The 21,767-nt window shown below is 38.8% G+C and overlaps 1 protein-coding gene across 4 annotated transcripts in view; it reads right to left on the bottom strand.

Moving 5' to 3' along the window:
- Nucleotides 1-20,492, bottom strand: part of MCF2L (MCF.2 cell line derived transforming sequence like) — a 285,276-nt gene extending 264,784 nt beyond the window's left edge. For all 4 annotated transcript variants that reach the window (XM_044670522.1, XM_044670521.1, XM_044670520.1 and 1 more), the window contains exon 1: nucleotides 19,033-20,492. In XM_044670522.1, coding sequence (XP_044526457.1) covers nucleotides 19,033-19,111 — 79 coding nt within the window. In that variant the 5' untranslated portion in view covers nucleotides 19,112-20,492. The remainder of the gene's footprint in view (nucleotides 1-19,032) is intronic.
- Nucleotides 20,493-21,767: the final 1,275 nt, after the last annotated feature.

A 21,767-nucleotide genomic window follows, 5' to 3' on the forward strand; every position in this document is an offset into this window, starting at 1 on the left:
AAGGAAGGAAGGAAGGAAGGAAGGAAGGAAGGAAGGAAGGAAGGAAGGAAAGAAAAAGGAAGGAAGGAAAGAAAAAAGGAAGGAAGGAAGGAAGGAAGGAAGCAAGGCATGGAGAAAATTCTGTTCAACCAATTTAGTCCTAGTTCTTCCATCTAGGGTAAATTATGATCGATCTATTCTCTCTTCTGTAAAATCAGTCTTTGTACATCAAAATACATGTCACTAATCCATTATCTTCCATCATGCCCACAGGAACACCACCCTCCTTGCAAGATCAAATCAGCCTTAGAACTCACACTTCATCAATAAGGGAATCCTCTGATTAGAGAGTGGACTAAAGAGCTCCTCCCATAGTTTCTATTTAAAGAAGTCACCCAGGCTAACTATCTCTTCATTTCCATTTGGCTGCACTCCTTTGGATGTCTCCGTCTCATCCTTTCAAGTTTGGGTACCTTCTCATCTCCTATTTTTCAGCACTCTTTTGTGTATTTGTCTTCCTTGACTATAAGTTCCTTGAGGTAAATGATTCTTTCTCTTTCTCTTTTTGTATTTATATCCCCAGTCCTTAGCAAAATGCCTAACAGTTAGGATGATTTCAATAAATGACCACTGACTAACTTTGGAGACATAGTTTCCAAATTGCTTTCCAGAATGGCTGGACCAATTCAGTACTCCATCAACAGAACATCACATCAGTGTGTCTGTTTTTGCACAGTTATATAACTTTCTTTTTTCTCAGTTTTGACAATTTGGGAGGTGGAAGGTAGAACATCAGAGTTGTTTTAATTTGAATTTCTCTAAGAATTAGTGGTATAGATTTGTTTTTTCCTATGGCTATCTATAACCTGGATTCCCCCCACACCTTGAAAATTGCCTGTTTATCATTTCTCAATTGGGGAATAGATCTTATTCTTATAAATCTAAACATGTTTCTTATATGTCAAAGAAATGACACCAGAAACTGGCCGAGAAGATTCTTTCCCCAAAAATAATTGTTTCTTTCCTATCGTATACTTTTCCTTTTCTCTTGCCTTTATTCTTTTACGAACATAAAACATATAACAAAAATCACTCCAAGACCTCCATCTTATTTGACTGCCTCAATTGCCTCCTTGATCACAGCCCTGCAAGGTTTGAATCCCGACTTTGGCACTTACTGGTGACTATTTCCAAGTCATTTAAATTCCCTGGGGATTGGATTTCTCATCTGTAAGATGAGGATAATATTAATGGTCCTTACCTCACAGGGTTGTTATGAAAATTGAAAGAGATAATGTATTTAAAGTACTTTGAAAATCTCATAAACATTACCTGTGTCAACTACAACCATTGTTATTATCTGTTCATTCTTCTCAAGTCTGTTTTCTGAAGTTCAAAATGCAATTGTTCTAGGAAAAATCACTGACTATTCCTTTTTTATTTAATGTCTGGAAACTGAACTATTATACAGATAGATAAAATAAATCAATTTTTGTAACTGAAAGAAAAATTGTGATGCAACTTCATTTTCTGAAAATGTCTATAAAGCATCTTTGTGATAAATCCAAGATATAGGGAATTGTGTACATGTTCTCCCTGTTTGCATGCAGTTTTTTTTAAACCCTTACCTTCCGTCTTGGAGTCAATACTGTGTATTGGTCCCAAGGCAGAAGAGTGGTAAGGGCTAGGCAATGGGGTTAAGTGACTTGCCATGGGTCACACAGCTAGGAAGTGTCTGAGGCCAGATTTGAACCCAGGACCTCCCCTCTCTAGCCCTGGCTCTCCATCCACTGAGCTACCCAGCTGCCCCCTGCATGCAGTTTTAATTTCTTCTACTGTGTCTGCATATTTTGATGACTTTTCTTCACAAAAATTTTAGAGACTGAATGCTTGATGTGGTGACCTATTAAAATGCTCCTAAATTTTTGTAGGTTATTATTATTTAGGGATGAAAATGGAAAACACTTTTGTCTATAACAGTATAATTTGTTGAAACCAGAAGGCTATTTTCCCATCTGTATTTGTCATATAGGAATTTGTCTGTAAACTTATGAAGAATGTAGTGGGTTCCTGGTGCATAATTTTATTTTTTAATTATTTCTCCTTCCTGTTATTTTTAATGGAGAAGAAATTCAGCATAGTGGGAAAAAACATCAAATTAAAAGGGAAAAGACTTGGATTCAATTCCCACCTTTGCCCCTTTACCACTAGTACAACTTTGAGAAGGTCATTTCCACTCTATGGGCTTCAGGTTCCTCATCTATAAAATGGGAGGGAATGTTAGATTAGATGACCTGTAAAATCCTTTTCAGTTCCAAGTCTTTGATCCTATGATCTCCTTTAATACTTCAAAACATCTCTGATTTAATCAGTATTGGTATTCCCTTCATCAGCACAGATCATAATCCTTCCATGCCTTAGTAGTTGATGTTCAGGAGTGGCCAAAAAAATCCATTACTTATTAGCCAAGCTTCTGGTAATGAGTCTCTCTAAATTCAAGGGGGTAGAAGGAAACAATTATTTATTAAGCACCTATTATGGGTCAAGTACTATGTTATGAACTCTTTTTTCTTTTTAAACTTTGAAAATTTTTTCTGGATTACACATTGAGATGATTTTTAATAATGGTTTTCTGTAGGTCTTGATCAATGATACATGTAAAACCCAGTGGAATTGTGTGTTGGCTATGGGGGGGGGAGGGTGGGAGAAGGGGAGGGAAAGAACATGAATCATGTAACCATGGAAAAATATTCTAAATTAATTAATTAAACTTTAAAAATGATTTTCTGACATTTTGCAATCCACGTTCTCTTCCTTCCTCTCCTACCAAAGACAGAGGTAACATGTGCTAAGAACTTTTCAAACACTATTTCACCTGATCCCCACAGCAACTGTGGCAGGTAGGTATTATTATTAACCCCATTTTTCAGTTGAGTAAAGAAAGGCAGATGGAAATTAAGAGATTTGGCCAGACAAACACAGCCTAGTGGGAGGCTGGATTTAACTCTTCTTCCTCGCTCCCTGCTCAGCATTCTTATCGGCTGAGTCACCCAGCTGCCTCCAAACTTCAGAGAAGTCGCTTGCTGTAAAGTTATAATGCATAGAGCTGGCTTCAGAGCCAGGAACTCTTGGGTTTGAGAGTGCCTTTGATACATTGATTATTTGATCCTAAGATTAACACTTAATCCCTTGATGCCCACTGCCACACTCCAAGAACAAAATTACAAAGAATGTGCTGACCAGTACTACAAGAGAAAAATGGTCACCAGGAGTTTATTACCCCAATGAAACTACAGGTTCACTCCTTATTCCTAAATTCCAATGAAACACAGATGATGGTATTATTTGACCTATTTGACATTCCTCCAGCTTCACAGGATGGCAGACTTTGGGCTCTCCTGGCATAGCTTCCAAAAACCGAGTATACCTTCCATGTCAAGCAGTTGATCATTTAAGTGCCTATGAAGCAAGCACATAAGTGCCTATGTGTCACCAACTACTAGGCACTGGGCAAAGACAAAAAGAACCTCTCAAATACTTAACATGGTGTCATAGGAGATGTATAGCTTTAAGTGTCCACAAAATAAGTACAATAAGGAACAGGAATAGAGGTGCCACTTTTTTTAAACCATACATTTGATTGAACCTTTGTTTGGTATACAAGTCCTAGGCTAAAAACTGGGACTGGTGAATTTAATATCTTTCTTATCCCACTTTTCCTTTTTTTTCTTTTTATGATCACTTAAATGCCTCATTGAGGAATCCTGGAAAATGCCAAGAGTTCTTACTTTTCTCCTCTGTTCAAAACTGCCTAAAATGTCATCAATTCCTTTCTTGAGTTTAGCCTTGAGAATAATATTTTGCTTAAAATATTCTGACCATGTCTTTTTGGTGTTTTGATAAAGCACAGAGAATATTTTGGAGATATAGGACTTTTAAGTGCCTTAAGAGTTCACGTGTGCCTATGAAGAGGCCAACTGGCAAAGGAGTAGTAAGTAGCCACCTTGCTTGGGTTCAAAGTTCTGCTGCCTTAATATATTAGGGCTGAGAACATAACTATTTTTGAATTGGGATATGGTCCCAAAGCACTGTGCCATCCCACCTCCTTCTTCCTGATCACCTGGAATATTTGAATACTCTCTTCTTACCTTCCATTTTCATCATCTCTCTGAGAGTCAAGTGTTGGTCATCGTTCATTTTTAAAAAAGCCCAATGACATCACAGGGTGATGTCCTGACTCAAGCATGAGCTAGATTTAAGTGAGGCAGAATTGCACAGTCATCAGCTTTACTCTCTCTTTCAGGGTCATCACAGTAGAGTGGATAGAGAGCTTTTACAGAGTGTACGTGAAATGATGCTGGAACTGGAGGGTGGCAAGCATCGTGGGAGAATTTAAAAAATAGACACATCAATAGTGATAGCCATCACCCCTAGGTCCAGCCTAAGCTTTGTTCTTGCCCATAAAAATGGTCCAAAGTACCATGCCAGAGCAGAACAGTTACTGTTGCCATGATGTACCAGCTATGTTAATGTTGGGCCATCTGCTGCCCCAACAGGGACAGCCTGTGTGCCTTCATTGATACAAACATTTTTATCAGCACTACTCAAGAGATTATCCTTTTTTTGGATCTTCAATCGCCTCATTTCTTGATTACCTAGAAGCCTTGAATGCTCTCTTCTTTCCCTTGCATTTTCATTATTTTTCTGAGAGGCAATATGGTAACTGCATAGGGCATTGGGCAGTCAAGAAGACCTGGATTCAGATCCTATCTCATACACTACCTGCGTGTCTGAGCAAGCCATTTAACCTTTCTCAGAATCCCTGTCCTTCTATGCAAAATGAAATGGTTGGACTAGATGATTTCCTATTTTCCTTTCTAACTCAAAATCCACTTTCTGTGAGCTCACAGTACTCTCTACTTCCCCAGGAGAAGTACTATTCTCTATTCCTACTTCACAGATCCTATTTTGATGAATTCCTCTAATGAATTAAAATTAATATAATATTTTACTTTTCCTCAATTACTTGTCAAAACTATTTTAACATTATTTTTTTTTAATTCTGAGTTCCAATTCCCTCCTTTTCCTCTCTCCTCCCTGGGTGGTTAAGCAATTTGATGTAGGTTTTACAGTGTAATCATGTGAAATCTATTTCCATTCTGGTTATGTTGTGGAATAAGACTCATTAAAAAAAATAAAGAAAAGAAAGTGAAAAATAGTATGTTTTGCTTTGGTCTGCATTCATACTCCATCAATTCTTTCTCTGATCTTCTTTCTTTAGGCAAAAAGATGCCCCCATACATAGATATCATCCCTCAAAAATAAGCTTTCTCAACAAGGAAAATATGTTTTTTAAAAGCCCATACCTTCTATCTTAGAATTATAAGTATCAGTTCCAAAGCAAAAGAGCGATAAAGGTTCAGCAGTTATGTTTAAGTGACTTGCCTAAGGTCACATAGCTAGAAAGTGTTTGAGGAAAGATTTGAACCCCAGTTTTCTAGGGCTGACTATCCACTGAGCCACCTAGCTGTTCCACATTAAAAAAATTATACAAAATTACCACTTAATAATATTTACTGGAAATAATAGGTAGCATCTACGTAGAATTTCCAGGTTTCCAAAGCACTTTAACTATTATCTCATTTGAGGTTGGATGAGTAAAGCCGGAGAGCATGAGGCTATGTACCTAGTTTAGAAATGCTCCGGCTGAGGTTGAGGTGAAGGACCCCAAAATAGACAGGCACACAAAGTGCCTTAGTCACTCATATTTTGGGCAAAAGGGGCCATAACAGAGGTTGGTGGGAACAGACTGCAAATACCACAGAGGAGGTAAGGGCAGGCAGCTAGGTATGCTATACACCATAGTGCATAGACTTCCAGGTTTGGAGTCAGGAAGACACAACTTTCTGAGTTCAAATCCAGCCTCAGACACTCACTTGCTGTGTTAAGAGTCACTTAACCCTGTTGACCTCAGTTTCCTCATTTATAAAAAGAACTAGAGAAGGAAACGACAAAGCACTCCAGTGTCTTTTATGAGAAAACCCAAATGAGTGAGAAAAAGTCAGAAAAAACTGAAAACAAAACAAAACAATAACAAAAGAGAAGGACAAAATTCAATTGGGATACATCAAACACACATGGGTTTTATACAACCCAGATTTCAAGGGGAAGAACACAGTTTATATTTAGACCCGTATGGTATGAACTCCTTCCATTTAGGAATTTTTCAAAAATTTGTGTGACGTCAGTTCCTATTGTAATAAGAGTACACACATAAGTATGAATTTTTATGCAGATTGTTCCCAAACATAACAATATTTATTTTGAGCCTACTGTGTGCCAGGCTCAGTGCTAAGAACTTTTAAAATATTACCACATTTTATCTTTGTAACAACCCTGGGAGACCAGTGCAATTGTTACTGCAATTTTACAAATAAGATAACTGGGATACAGAGAAATTAAGTGACTTGTGCAGGCTCATACAGCTACTGATAAGTATCTGAGGCTAGATTTGAACTCCAGTCTTCCTTACTCCAGGTAAATATGTTTGTGTTCTACTGCAGGATCAAATGAACTGATGTATATAAAACACTTTGAAAAGCATAAGCGTGCTATAAAAGTGTCAGCTAATGATATTAGTTAATTTTTTTTTCTAATAAGGTTTCTGAATTCATGGTCTTTGCCTATGAGATAGGATTCAGTAATATGAATACTTGGCAATGGTTATGGCAAGCAGGTAGCTGTGTCCAAGGTTCACTGGTAGCTTGTCATCACAACTTAGCCTATTAAAACTTCCTTTAGTAACATCAAATGGGGAAACATGATCAAAACTAGACCCTGCCCATCCAGTCACCACAAGGACTCTCAGAGAAATGATGGAAATGGAAGTAAAAAAAGAGAGCATTTGAAGATTCCAGGCGATGAAGAAATGAGGCAAAGATCCAACAAAAAGGCAACGTCCTGACTAGTACTGATAAAAATGTTTGAATCAAGACGGGAGGTCTTAGGTTCAAATGTGACCTCAGACACTTCCTAGCTGTGTGACCCTGGGCAAGTCACTTAATTTCCATTGTCTAGCTCTTACTGCTCTTCTGCCTTGGAGCCAATACAGGGTATTGATTCTAAGACGGAAGATAAGAGTTTTAACAACAAAGAAAAAGAAAGCAAAAAAAAAAAAAATGTTTGAATCAATGAAGGGAGCATTTCCAAGTGGGAGCAGCAGATGAGCCGGCATTAACATAGATGGTACATCATGGCAACAGTAACTGCCCTGCTTTATCATGGTGCTTTGGTCCATCTCTGGAGCAAGAAGGGAGCTCTCCACCTTTTCCTGGACCTGGAGTTAGCAGCAATCACTATTGCTGGGTCTTTCTTTCTAATTCTCCCATTATGCCTATCAGACTCCAGTTATAGCATAATTCCACGTACACTCTATATAGCATTCTATCCACGATTCCATATTGCCTCTCAAGAGAGATGATGAAAATGGACTGTGAGAAGAGAACATTTGAGAATTCCACATGGTCAGGAAAAGGAAGAGAGGTAGGATGGAACCGTGCTTTGGGACCACATCCCAGTTCCAGACCAGTTATGTTCTCAGCGCTGTATATAAGGCGAGAGAGCTTTGAACCCAAGCAAGGTGGCTGCTACTCCTTCCCATGGCCAGTTAGACTGTCCACTGGCATCCGTGAACTCTTCAGACACACATCTCCAAAACGTTCTCTATGTTTTATTGAATCACCAAATAGACATGGTCAAAAGATGTCCACTAAAACATTCTGGAGGCTAATCTCAGAGAAAAGCACTGATGGTGTTCTAGACAGAATGGTACTGAGGAGAAAGAGGAAAATGCTTGGCATTTTCTTCAGGTTCCTCAGGTAGTACCTGGGATTTTACAAGGCGAGTGCCCTCTGCTGGCCACATGGAATGCTGAAAAGCTTTTGGGAAGATTCCCCATTGGCCTCACCGTCTGTATCCTAAGACTGTTGAGCTGTTGGTTTGAGTGGTCAACAACTTAAATATTATGGGCTCTCTTTGGGTAACTGAGTGACATATTGCCTTTCCAGAGGCTGCACACTATGTGATCAAGAAAAAATTTGAGGGGGAGGCTCACAGCTTATTTTTGGACCAATACAATAACAACATCTTTTCATTGAAGAATTTCTCAAAGATTTGTGTAGTGGTTTCTGTAGAGAATATGGAAATGTCTGAGTGAACCATTTAATCTGTCAACCTAAAGTGGTAGCCATGAAATAAAGAAAAAATCTGACAAGAGGATAAAAGAAAAGCTGGTAGAGCCCATGCTATTAGGACTAAATTATCCTTTATAGTTTTCTTTTTTGTCATGGCACAACGATAGAAAGCCGAGAGGAAGAGACTCAATGTTAAAGCATCAGGGGATGTCAGAAAATGCCATTCTGAATAGGGCATTAAGAAATAAAATATACTATGCAGCAGAGAGGCTGTGCTGTCAGAAATGCCAAGACAGAGGGAGGCATGTAGGACTACTAAGAAAGATCTGGGTCTAAATGCCAGGTCACCATGCCATGCAAGGAGTTCATTTGGAAGGGCAGTGGCCTTCCTATCTATCTTGGGAGTCCAAATGTTTGGTACTGTGCCCACCCAGAATTGATAAGATGATAAGTCAAAGAACAGTCCTTAAAGTGGGAATTTGCTAGACCCTGCTGGACAGCACAATTGCCTGGCAATTTGCCAAAGAAGAATCTAAAGGTGTGCCTTATTTAGGTAACAAGAAGAGAATATTTCTTTTCTTAAGCTTTATCTGATATAAAACTAGGAAAGAGAAATGAACAGAGAATCACAGGTTTCAAGCTGTGACAGACCTTAGAAGCCATTCAGTCCAATCTTCTCATTTCACAGATGGGAAACTGAGACCCAGAGACATGGCTTAACTGCCCAAAACCACATAGGATTTCAACTCAGGTCATTTAACTCCAAATTCAAAAGGCTCTTTCCACTGAATCACTTGACATTCCTCCTTTGCTACTAGCATCCAGGAGTACCAGTAGTTACTTTGGAAGGGGTTTATATATGAACTTAACCACTGAATACAGTGACTGTCCTTATACTTATGGATGCCTTTTTGTTTACCTAAACATTTGGGAGTCTCATTGTTGCATTCTAGTATCTTTCAGTGTTCTGCAGTAAATGTTGCTAAACTAATGTAATCTGATTGTATTTTCCTTTTAAGTCCCATGAAGCAGAGGTAAAAATAAGACTCTCGAGGGGGAAATGAGAAATGAGTTACGTTTTGAGATGTCCTCAGAATTTAAATCTGGTGTAGGGGCAAAGTACAAACCCAAGTGTGATATATTTATAAAATATTTTCTGCAATTGCCGCTTCAACCATCTAAAACCCCCAAAGGAATCTGGACCCAGGCAAAAGGAACATGGATTTGCTGTAGTCAGCAAACCATGACCCTCGGGCTATATCCAACCTCCAACAGTTTTTGTATGGCTGCAAGCTAAAAAGCCCTACTTTGCTGACTCCTGCTTTAGAAAATTCTCTTTGCTACAAGGTCATTCAAAATCCTGGTTCGGCCATTGAACAACAATCTGGAATACTGAATTCGATAGCACTCAGCTGTTCGTAGATCCCTCATTTTATCAAGATACTATTTTAGAAAAAAAAGATACTATTTTAATTTATGTTCATGTTTATTTCACAACCTATGGAAATACAGCTTTCTCAGAGGATGCTAAGAAATGGCAGCATATTGGTGGGCAACAGTCAGAAAAGGGGTCACCCTTCTGATCAAGAGTCCTATCTATCCCTTGAAGCAAACAAAGGCAAAGCTACCAAAAGCAACTAAAAAAATGACCAAAGAAAGGCCTTTAACAATGTGTAGAAGAACAACTGCCCACTACAGTCTATCTCCTCATTCATACTCCCAGGCTCAGATAGCAATATCAGTAAGATTATCTTTAAACATTGGAGAACACTGAATACAAAGTTCCCTTGAATGCAGTACAAAAGCATTTGGTAGTGTTATTTGACTTCCTCCAAAAAAATTTTTTTTAACTCTGACCATTCCATTTCAGCTGTTAACCTAAGGCTGTAAAATGCTCATTCACAGAAGAGCCGGCAGAAGTTAGGTTCCTGGATCAGTTCTATTTTCATTGTAGTGTATTCTCATGTTCTTTCACTGTACATTTCTCGATCACTCAACTCTCTAAAGCAAACCCATTTTTTAAAAGATTATAATTAATTTAAACAAGAAATAAACTGAACAAATCTCCACTCTGGGCCCATGAAGGTCGCAAAGAGTCAGAAATGACTGAACAACAACAAATGCTTCACCTTAGAGTTGGATGGATTTAGATTTATACCAATCATGGGGAAAAAAATTCCCTGAAAGGTTAATTACAATATAGATGTTAACCAAAAGCTGCTGAACCACTATTGAGTTCCTGAAAATCAAACTTACTCTAAAGAGTCTACTTCCAAGTTATACATGGGAATTAAGGACTTGGAAGCTTTTATTTAATAGGATGTCCCAAAAATTAAAAATAATTTTATTTGACCAGAATGTAGATGAAAAGATAAAGACTGTTATTTATAAGATATTTGATTAAAATGAGAAAATGATCTAAGACAAGACTACAGAAACCTAATTTGTTTAACTACAACTGAAAAGCTTCTCTAGGACAAAACTAACACATACACCCAAACAAAACCCTAAAGTCTCTAAAAGCACTTCAATTAACTCTGAATTGGTTTTGCCAATTAAAAACAATAGCTCAGAATAAAACCTTCTGGATGTGACTCCATCTTTTCCCTGAAGAGTAAGTAGCTTTTGACAGATCCAGGCTTTCAATTCTGCTTTTTGTGTAAATTCGCCTCTTAGCCAGCACCATTTACTCTCACCACAAGGACACAAGACGGTTTATGTCTTTCACAAAAGGTTCTAAAATTCCTGGTTTGAAATGACATTAGCTAGTCTGACTTAATAGAGGCACAAGTCACTATAATATGTGAAGTTCTCTTTCAAAGGGAATCCCTAAAAATGAGAAGTCACAAATAGCTGTAGAATCCTTGAGTGTTGGAGCTGGAAGGGATAGCAGTGATCATATAATCTAACCCCTCATTTTACAGAGGGGGAAATCATAAAGTAATTAAATGGCTCACCCAAGCAGCCAATGAATGGCCCGATAGGGACTAAAGACCAAGTCTCCTGATTCCATCTGGTCTCATACGTTTGCTAGTTGTGTGACTCTGGGCAAGTCCCTTAACTCTATTTGCCTCAGTTTCTCATTTGTAAAATTAACTGGGGTAAAAAAAAGAGCAAATTACTCCAATACCTTTGCCAAGAAAACCCCTAAATAGAGAAATGAAGAGTCAGACAAGACTGAACAAGAACAACATCATAGCTATTTCTGTAAGCAGCTGGGTGGCTCAGTGAATAAAGTGCCAGGCCTGGAGAGGCAGGAAGACCCATTTTCCTCAGTTCAAATCTGGTCTCAGACACTTCCTAGTTGTGTGACCCTAAGAAAGTCACTTACCTTGTTTGCCTCAGTTTCCTAATCTGTAAGTTGAACTGAAGAAAGAAATGGCAAACTGCTCCAGTATCTTTCACAAAGAGTCAGACATCACTGAACAACCACTTATTTTTGCAAAATTACACTCAGTAGTATAGAATACTATCAAGAGCATGCTGATGCTAACTGTTTTTCTTTTCTTTTTTCTGCCGTTACTTTCTGTCTTAGAATCAATACTAAGTGTTGGTTCCAAGAAAGAAGAGTGGTAAGGCAATTGGGGTTAAGTGACTTGCCCAAGTTCACACAAGTATCTGAGGCCAAATTTGAACCCAGTACCTCTCATTTCCAGGCCTGGCGCTCAATCCACTGAGCACCTAACATCCCTGCTAGTTGCATTTCAAGCCAAGTCTAGGGTACAGTGTAGATTACTGCTTAAGTATGACTTGAATTGAAAGATTGAAGAAGAGAATGTTGATGAATATGAACTAGGTGAGGATAGAATTTGGTATGATAGCTTGGAAGACAAGATACATTCCTTCTCTGACAATGTGTAGTGTTGAACTCTCTTAAGGATCATAGACATACAGAAAGATTTTAAAAGCTTCAATCACAGTAAAAGAAAATAATAAATGTTGGAGGGGATGTGGCAAAATTGGGACACTAAAACACTGCTGTTGGAGTTGTGAACTGATCTAGCCATTCTGGAGGGCAATTTGGAACTATGTGCAAAGGGCTTTAAAAGAATTCATACCCTTTGATTCAGCCACACCACTGCTGGGTTTGCATCCCAAAGAGATAAAAAAAAAAGGAGGGAGAAAGGATCTGTTAGAACAAAAATATGTATAACTGTGCTTTTTGTGATGGCAAAAAATGGAAACTGAGGAGATGTCCCTCGATTGGGGAATGGCTGAACAAATTATGGTATATGAGGGTGATAGAATACTATTGTGTTATAAGGAATGATGAACTGCTTGATTTCTATAAGAACTTGAAAGACCTACCTGAACTGATATGAAATGAAATAAGCAGAACCAAGAGAACATCATACACAGGAACTGTAACACTGTGGGACATCAAATGTGATTGACTTTGCTACTAAAAGCAATGTAATGGTCCAGAACAACTGAGAGATTTATGAGAAAGAACACTATCCACGTCTAGAGAAAGAACTGTGGGAGTAGAAATCAAGAAGAAAACATGATTTATTAAATGTCTATATAGATATATGATTTGGGGTTGTGATTTTAAAAGATTGCTCTATTACAAAATTGAATAATACAGAAATAGGATTTGAGTGATAATATATGTATAACCCAGTGGAGTTGTTTGTCAACTCTGGGAGGGAGGAGGGAAAAAGGGAGGAAGACAACAAGAATCATGTAACCATGGGAAAAATTAAAAAATTAAAATAATAATAAAATAGAATAATGGAAGACAATTTTTTAAAAAGCTTTGATCGTGTAGAGGTAGCCGTCTTCTTAACATGTTGCTGATTTTCCACCTTGCCTCCCCTGAGACTTCAAAGAATTTCCCCTTGGGTGAACTGAAATCTCAGCTTGTGTCCCATAAGCTCATTTACTATGTGTTTTCTAGCGTCTTCTATTTCATGCAACTTCTGATTTCTATTTTCCATTTGCTTAGTTAAGTGAATTCACTCTCTATTTGTCATGTTCTTTTGTGTAAACAGAGTTTGGTGGGAAAGAATCAACTTGACAAGTGTAAAGTAAGACTAACCTTGCCCTTTAAAGAGATAGGCAGAGAAGTAGTTTTGGTCTTGAGTCTTTTGTACCTCTAGACCAGCAATAATTAGGTGGAAGAAATAATTCTAGTCCATTACTCCCTTAGAGAATGGAGGCAAGAGCAACCAGCCTGGCAGCGTTCCAGGGGATTTCCTGCTCCTTCCCTCTGTACCCCCATGTGTCGCGCTGGCTCTCCTTTCCTTAGAAATAGACTAGATCTTAGACTCCAATTATTAATGCTTCCCATAAGCCAAATTTGGACAATGCATATAGATGCCCATATCTTATATGGGTGTGCCCACATCTTAAATCAGGAATAAAACAGTAAACTGATTTAACAGCTGTGAGCTCCAATCAAATTCAAGTTCCCTTTGATTACTTTTAACACAAGTAGCAAAATCTACCACAAAGTATGTGCATTCTCACTCTATTTGTATTCTGATGTATCATTTTGGCCATGTACCATCAAAAGGTAGGCTCTGAGACAGCTAGGTGTCAAAGTGGATAGCGTGCCAAGCCTGAAGTCAAGAAGACTCATCTTCCTGAGTTCAAATCTGGCCTCAAACATTTACTAGCTGTGTGACTATGGGCAAGTCATTTTAACTCTGTTAGCCTCAGTTTCCTCATCTATAAAATGAGTTGGAGAAAGAAATAGCAATCCACTCCAGTATCTTTGTCAAAACCCCAAATGGGAGCATGAGGAGTCAGACATGACCAAACAACAATACTTAAGGAAAAAATGATCCTTTCTGAAAGCAGATAAAAGCATACCATTTTCCATTTTATTTTCTTCATGAGTTTTTTTCTTGTATGTGTGATGTGTCTTCTTTAATAACATGATGAATATGGAAATATATATTGTATGATAGCACAGTTATAACCTATATATCATATCACTGGTATGAAAAGGAGGGAGGGAGAGAATTTAGATTGCAAATTATCAAAAATAAATATTTTTCTACATAAAATAAATACAATACAATATTGGTGGGTATGGGGAAACATATATATATATATATAACTAGAAAAGTTTTCCTTATGGTTCCTGGTAATATTTGAAACCTGAGATCTTAAGGACCAGTGTGGGTAAGGACCAGCACTTTGGCCATGGTGTTTAAGAGATAGCTAATAGCTTGTATATAGTTTTTTTTTAAGTTTTTTCAAAGTGATTTATAAATCTCATTTTTCTCCTTTTATCTCATTTCCTCCTCACAACCACCCTAGTAGATAGGTGCTATTATTATCTTCATTTTACAGATGAGGAAACTGAGGCATTGAGCTTAAATGATTTGCCCAAGATCACAGCAAGTAAATATCTGAGGTCAAATTTGACCTCTGGACTTCCTGCCTCCAAATTCAGTACTTGGGCATTGTTCCATCTCCCTGCCAGGAAATTCTCCTTGGGAGGACATTTAAGAAGCATTTAAGGGGGCAGCTGGGTAGCTCAGTGGATTGAGAGCCAAGTCTAAAGACAGGAGGTCCTAAGTTCAAATCTGGCCTCATACTTCCCAGATATGTGACTCTGGGCAAGTCACTTAAACCCTATTGCCTAGCCCTTACTACTCTTCTGCCCTGGAGCCAATACACAGTATTGACTCCAAGACAGAAGGTAAGGGTTTTATTTAAAAAAAAAAAAAAGCATTTAAGAAGCAAATGATGTGACTAAGCATTGTGAAAGACATTGGGGATTCCAAGACAAAAATGAAACTCCCTTGCCCTCAAAAAACTTACATTTTAATTTTCCAATTACCTTTTGGATGAGTTAATATATCTTTGTAAAGACATCACTATTTACCTATTTAGGAACACTTAGGGGGTGGGAACCTGTCATTTCAGGGGTGTAGAAAACTCCTCTTATTGCAGAGAAAACTGCAAATCAGCTCTTCCCCCTTAACTTTATAGCATTCCCTGAGGAACAGGGACATTAAATGACTCACCCAAAGTCAAACAGCTCAAAAGTGTCTGAAGTAAAATTTGACCTCAAGTCTTTCTAGCTCTGAGCAATATTGTTTCTCATATTTATATGTTTTTATTATGATACTCTGGGAAACTGAGATGTGGTCTTCAGGTGGGTCCAGGATAAAAGAACAACATACACAACTTGCTGGTTATGTTGACCTTTTTGTTTAGCAAAGCCTCATATCTTATAAGGTAGAGCTCAAATCCCAACTCCTCCAGGAAAGCTTTGAGTTCTACCTAAACTAATGTGTCCTTCCTTTACCCAAGGACATCTGTATTACACCATAATCTCTTTGATTGCTTTTTTTCCCATGTGGGCACATCCTCTCTCTATAACTAACTTAAGGCCCCTTTAGGGCAGGGATCGTGTTTTACACTTTTTTATGGATTTCCCCCCTGCCCCTTTAGAGCTATCTCTCAAGAAGTAACCGGTATCTGATCGAAGAAGAGCTCCTTAAAAACTATCTTTCCAGCATTTTTACATGCCCTAGAGTAGCTAAGGCACTAGATGCATTCAAAAGCCAATCAACATGGAAAGGAGTGAGAAGATAGAGGACAAAGATATAAATTAACCATGCAATTATTGGGGCAACAATTTACCAGTCCAGGTGCTTCTTCTCTCTCCCACCTTTCAATGAATTACCTTTACACATCTTATTCATCTTCACTTTTTTGGGTAACATATTCCTCTGCTTGATACACAATGAAAAACTGGGGAAGGAAAGAGGTTTGGAGTCCTTTTCAAGGTCGAACAGTCTAAAGAGGTAGGATTGCAATTCTGGTTTCCCAGGCACATTTTAGTGCTCCTTCTATTAGCCCATGTTGCCCCAAAAGCATGCTTCAACTCTATCAGCAACGTTTATCTCACAGATGTTCCTTGCTCTTGCATGGACTTACACTGCAAATCTGATGAGGGAAAACAAAACCAGATGGAAGCCCTAAAAATGGAAGCCTTCCAAAAGGGAGAAGAGCTTTTGCTATTGGACAGAGGCTGCAGGTCTTGCTATTTAAAGCTTGGATTTAGGTGAGTGCATAAAAAGCACATTTCCAAGGTCATACAAGAACAGGAAGTTGTAAGAAATATCAGCATCACAAGGTGACCTGCTGAAGCCTATTTTCCTGTTTTATGCAGATAAAGTGCATAGGATGAGCTGTAATGGATGATGACTGATTTTTTTCTTTAATCCAAAATTAAAACAGAGCAGCAGTGACCAAGAAAAAGATAAAGGAGTTGTCCATAAAGATGGTTCAGAGTGAGGACACTAAACAGGATACAGCTGTGAATGTCTGAAATAGACATAACATGCACTGTTCAAGGTAATGGGATTTTACCCAAGCTTTCATCTATAATTGATTCCTAAAGAGTCATGGTCTTCTTGTTTTAAATAACTATACCAGTTGGCCAGATAAAACACCCTGGTCTTGATATTAAATCTAGCTCTAAGGATAGTCACAAGACTCAGCCAAAAGTTCATTCTATGACATCTGGGAACATTTCCCTTTAAGGAGCTTCTTTGTTTTCAGGGGCTTGGTCTCCCCATTGGAAGAAGGGAAGTGATAAATACTCCTTTCCCCACAACCCTTTGGATAAAGGATAGCAAGTTAATACTAAGTAATATGCACAACCACATTAATCCTTTTCATAGGCTAAAAATAAAATGCAGCAATAAGAGGGCAGGGGCTCATGTTTTATCTATCATCACATCACCAGCTGCTCTTTTAGTACCTTGCACATGGAAGGCACTTTAGAAACATTTGCTGAAAAGGAAAGAAACTTATTTCTGTCTACTTGGTAGCCTTCTTTATACTAGAAGTGGAGAATAAAACTAAATGGAATGAGGAAATCAGTGTCAAGTTAGAAGAAACTGTCTGGTCTGGTACAGAGGAAATTTGTAGAATGACTGAATGAGGAAGCAGCTATTGAGTTTATACAGTTCTGTTCCTATATTTGTTTCTCAGAAGGATTCCTCCCCCTTTTCCCCCCACCCCAACAGAGGTCATGAGACCAAGAATCTGGAGATTGATAGGATATACAGTTGGAAAAGACCTTAAATTAGAAATCAATGCCAACCACCCAATTTTACAGTGGTGTAAACTGAGGCCCAGAGAAGTTGAATGACTTGCCCAGTGTTACAAAGGTAGTGACAGAACAAAAGTGTGTACCCAGGTCATTTAAGTCCAAACCCAATGTTCTTACACTGTATCACAATGCCACCGGACATACATAAAGGTAGAAAAGTATTCTTGTAACTGAAATTTAAAAAAAAAAACAAAAAAAAAAAAAAACATGGCAAGGATCAAAGGTAACAAAAACTTGCCCTTCAACTATCCAGTAGAGAGATGCCCACAGTGCTTTGGAGATAACCTTTTAACACCCACACACATTCAACACACCCTCCTTTGCGAAGAAATAAACCCTTCCTTCAAGTCCAAAAGAATGATATCACTAATTGGAATGATTCCCATTCAGTTCTGGCCTCAATCAAATGGAAAGGGTGTGAAGAACCAGGTGAATTCAGTTTCATATGCCTTTACCTTCCCCCATTATCCAATTATGCCCCACTCTCAGTGGATTTGTGCTATTTATTTTGCCCTTGTCCACAAGATATTAATCCAATATATTTGCACCTACCACATCTCAACTCTTTCAAATTATCTACTGAACTATCAAAGGAAAAACAGGGAAGCAAAAATGAGCTGTTTTTCTTTCACCCTGCTGCCTCTCTCCCTCACCTATAGGTAAGTCTAGGAGAACAAAGCTACACACAAAAATGAATGCTTCAAATAGGATGTGGGGCAAAAGTCTAAGGAAAGGGTTTAATCAGACCACACCCTTTAAACCCCACAAATACAACATTGATTTAATTGCTTTGTTCAGAGAGGAAACACCCTTTAAGTTCAATTCCTCATGAAAAGAGATTCACTGAAATCATTACAACTGAAAAATCTAGCCTCTGAAAGACAACATTCATTCATTGGTCAGCCTAGGAAAGGGATATATCTGAATTCCTAAACCAATTCTCAAGGTATAAGGGACAAAAGGAAGTGATTTTCCACGTTATCAAAGATTATTTCCTCTTTGTTTCAAAGTCAGCATAGACCCACTATATGGAAAGGGAAATAGTGAAGACACTGCAAATGCCTAGGAACAACCCCAACAGAAGTTCCCCTGCTCTGCTGTTCAGTCCAAATGATATCAATGGGAACTGCTTTCCAGACGTTACTTTGTCATCTTTTAATTAACACATAAAATGAAAGTCCATTATGAGGAACTGCCTTCGGTCATATCTTTTCTGAGCATCATCTGTTCTAAGTCTTATACATACCTAAAGGAGAATCAAAACCTCAGAGACCTAACCCTGTTTTTTGTTTTGTTTTGTTTTGTTTTGTTTTTCCCCTACCTAAAAGGAGGCGCTACCCGGGATGCTGGATGTGTAAATCTTTCTTCCTTCCTAAGCCATTAACATCCTCTGATTTTCAATTCACAAATATTTCACACAGTGCTCAAAGTACTGCAGAAACCCATCTTCGCGGTAAGCTTAGCAAGTGGATTTCAGGCGGTATAAATTGCCCGGGGAAGTCGGTGAAAACGATATTCAACAGATTTCTTAGAAAGCCGTCTCATTAATATGTGATCATTTTCTCCATTCTTAGATTCTGGGGCCATGCTCTAGTTGGAATGACTCCTGCCTGCTACGGAGTGAATACCCCCGCCCCACCCCCGTGTCATTTCTTTTCCTGTTAACCCTGCCGGACAGAAATGAAGAATACCATCCACGTTATATGCATTTGCCTAAATCCTACAAACTGTGTTAAACATAACAACATATTATTTAAGACCAGCGGCTCCTCCTACCAGTATCCTGGGAAACGGCATCTAATCTCTGCACCATTTCTTCCAGGGCCATTTCTTCATTTCTCAGCCAAAATCTCATTCTCCGATAAAATAAAAATCCTCCACAGTCAACATGTTTTCCTCGGCTCCAGAAGAAGGGGAGAAAAAGACTACAGCAGTGCTTCCCAGCTCTGCATTTCAATTACTTCATCCAGATTCCCCCAACCAACAGAAATAGGGGTCTGAGCGCACCCTCCTTCCCTCCTCTCCCTCCCTCTCCCACTGCAATGCACAGACTAAGCCCGTAGTGCTGGAGGTCGGTCATGAGTAGGGAAGCACATCATGGCCATTTAAAACTTGCCATTCTTCCCTGGCGCTGGCGTGTGCCTACCCTGTCACTACTAAATGCCCGAATGAATGCTGAACATCGATTACACACAGGCTTACCGGTCTCTCTCCTCCCCCTCTTTGGGTCCTCCACCCCTTCTCTCTTTCACTCGCTCTGATTGAATCAAGCAGGTTCTAGGGAAGAGCTATAAGGAAAGAGCAGCTGATCGAGCTTAAACAAATAATGCAGCAGCACCAGCCTAAAGCAAACCAACTTCCCTCCTGGTCTCACTCCCCCCTCCAACACACACACACACCAAAATTGCTCACAGCCTTTTCTTTCTTTTCCTCTTTTTTTTTTTTAAACCTTTTGCCAACTCAGCTGCTACCAAAGCAGTCACTTGAGATTTATCAGTTCCATCTCAGGCACAAAAGCAGGACGTGGCTGCATAGCACATGCAGGCTAGCAACACTTCAAATCACTCCAACCCGCACACTGGGCTCTCCTGCCCAAGCCATGAGAATAGCGATGGCATCGTTTAATCCACCATCACTGTTTTTCGAAGTCTTGGCATCTACAGGAGAGTGGACCCCCATTTGCCAAGCTTTCTCAGCAAAATGCTTTTGAAGAAATCCTCCCACTCAACTCCAGAAACTGACTTCCTCAAAAGACAAATCTGAGCATTGGGATATGTAAACCCATTTGAGTTAAGTACTATATTACTAGCAAGCGGCAGAGCTATTGCCAAATCTCTAGGAATGACATCAAAACTTTAAGAACAATGGCTACATTAATAATCTATAGAATATTAAACACAAAAGAATGATATCAGAATAGAGACTTGTCCTAGGACTATTTCTCTCTGAACCCCAGTGGAATGAGATGAATATTAATAATAACTTGTACTTCAGGACAAAGCCAAGAGAAAGAGGCAGTCTACTGTCCCTCCTTCCCCTAACTTTCTGAAAAAAAGAAAATTATTTTAACTTCGAGACAAATGGCACCTGACGTTTTACAAAGTGTTTTCCTAACACTCCAGAGTTCTTCCCTGACTATTAGACCCACTTTACAGCCAAAAAAACCAAGGCTCAGGAAGGCTGAGTTTTCTGAGGTTGTACTCCTGGAAAGTGCCAAATCTGGTACTTTAACTCAGAACTTCTGATTCAAAGATAAAGGACATTCTCTCTCTCTCTCTCTCTCTCTCTCTCTCTCTCTCTCTCTCTCTCTCTCTCTCTCTCTCTCTCCCTCCCTCCCTCTCTCTCTCTCTCTTCCTCTCCCTCTCTCTCTTTTTATCTCTCCCTCTTCCTTTCTCTCTCTCTCTCCCTCTTTTCCTCCCTTCCTCCCTCCCTTTTCTAAAACCCTTAGTATGAATTCTAAGACAGAAGTAGGCTAGACAATCAAGNCTCTCTCTCTCTCTTCCTCTCCCTCTCTCTCTTTTTATCTCTCCCTCTTCCTTTCTCTCTCTCTCTCCCTCTTTTCCTCCCTTCCTCCCTCCCTTTTCTAAAACCCTTAGTATGAATTCTAAGACAGAAGTAGGCTAGACAATCAAGGTTAAGTGAGTTGCCTAGGGTCATACAACTAGGAAGTATCTGAGGTCATATTTGAACCTAGGTCTTCCCCACTCCAGGTCTGGTACTCTATCCACTGTGCTACCTAGCTGCCCAAAGTGTGCTCTTTCAATGACACTGTTACCTCTAATAAATGACAATAAACAATAATAGTCTCACTTGCATTAGTCCTTTAAGGCTTAGAAAAGACTTCCCTTGGAGTGATCTTGAAGTAAATAGTAAAAGGGCAAGCACTGTTGTTTCCTTTATATACATGAGAAAACAGATGCTAGGTTAAGTGACTAATTCAAGATTATGCAACAGAGCTTCAGCACTGAGATTCCAACCCAGGTCTCCCAAATCCATATCAGTTATTCTTTTAACTCCATGCTGCGCACCAAGATTATGATATAACTTAAATATAACCACACATTGCAAAGGTATTTTAGGGCAGCAAGGTGACACTGTGGTTAAAGTCCTGGGCTTGTGAAGTCAAGAAGATGGAGTTCAAAGACACTTACTAGCTGTGTGCCCTTGGACACTTCTCTTAAGCTGTTTGCCTCAGTTTCCTCCACTGTAAAATGAAGATAATAATAAGCATCTACTTCCCAGGGTAGTTGTGAGGAGGTAATATTTGTAAAGTACTTGCCATAGTGCCTGGCACATTGTAAGTGCTACATAAATATCAGAAAAGGTTTTTAAATGTTAGAAGTTGGAGTATATTCTATAGATGGCAATTAAGCAATTGTGAAAATTTTCATTTTATCAAAGAATTTTAAAATCACTATGTTCCTTAGCACTATGGGCAAATTCCATTAATAAATAGAATTTGTATGAGAAATTCTCTATCACAAAAATACAGCTTGAATAGCTTAAATCTA

This window comes from Gracilinanus agilis, chromosome 3 (assembly GCF_016433145.1).
Source record: "Gracilinanus agilis isolate LMUSP501 chromosome 3, AgileGrace, whole genome shotgun sequence".
Taxonomy (NCBI): Eukaryota; Metazoa; Chordata; class Mammalia; order Didelphimorphia; family Didelphidae; genus Gracilinanus; species Gracilinanus agilis.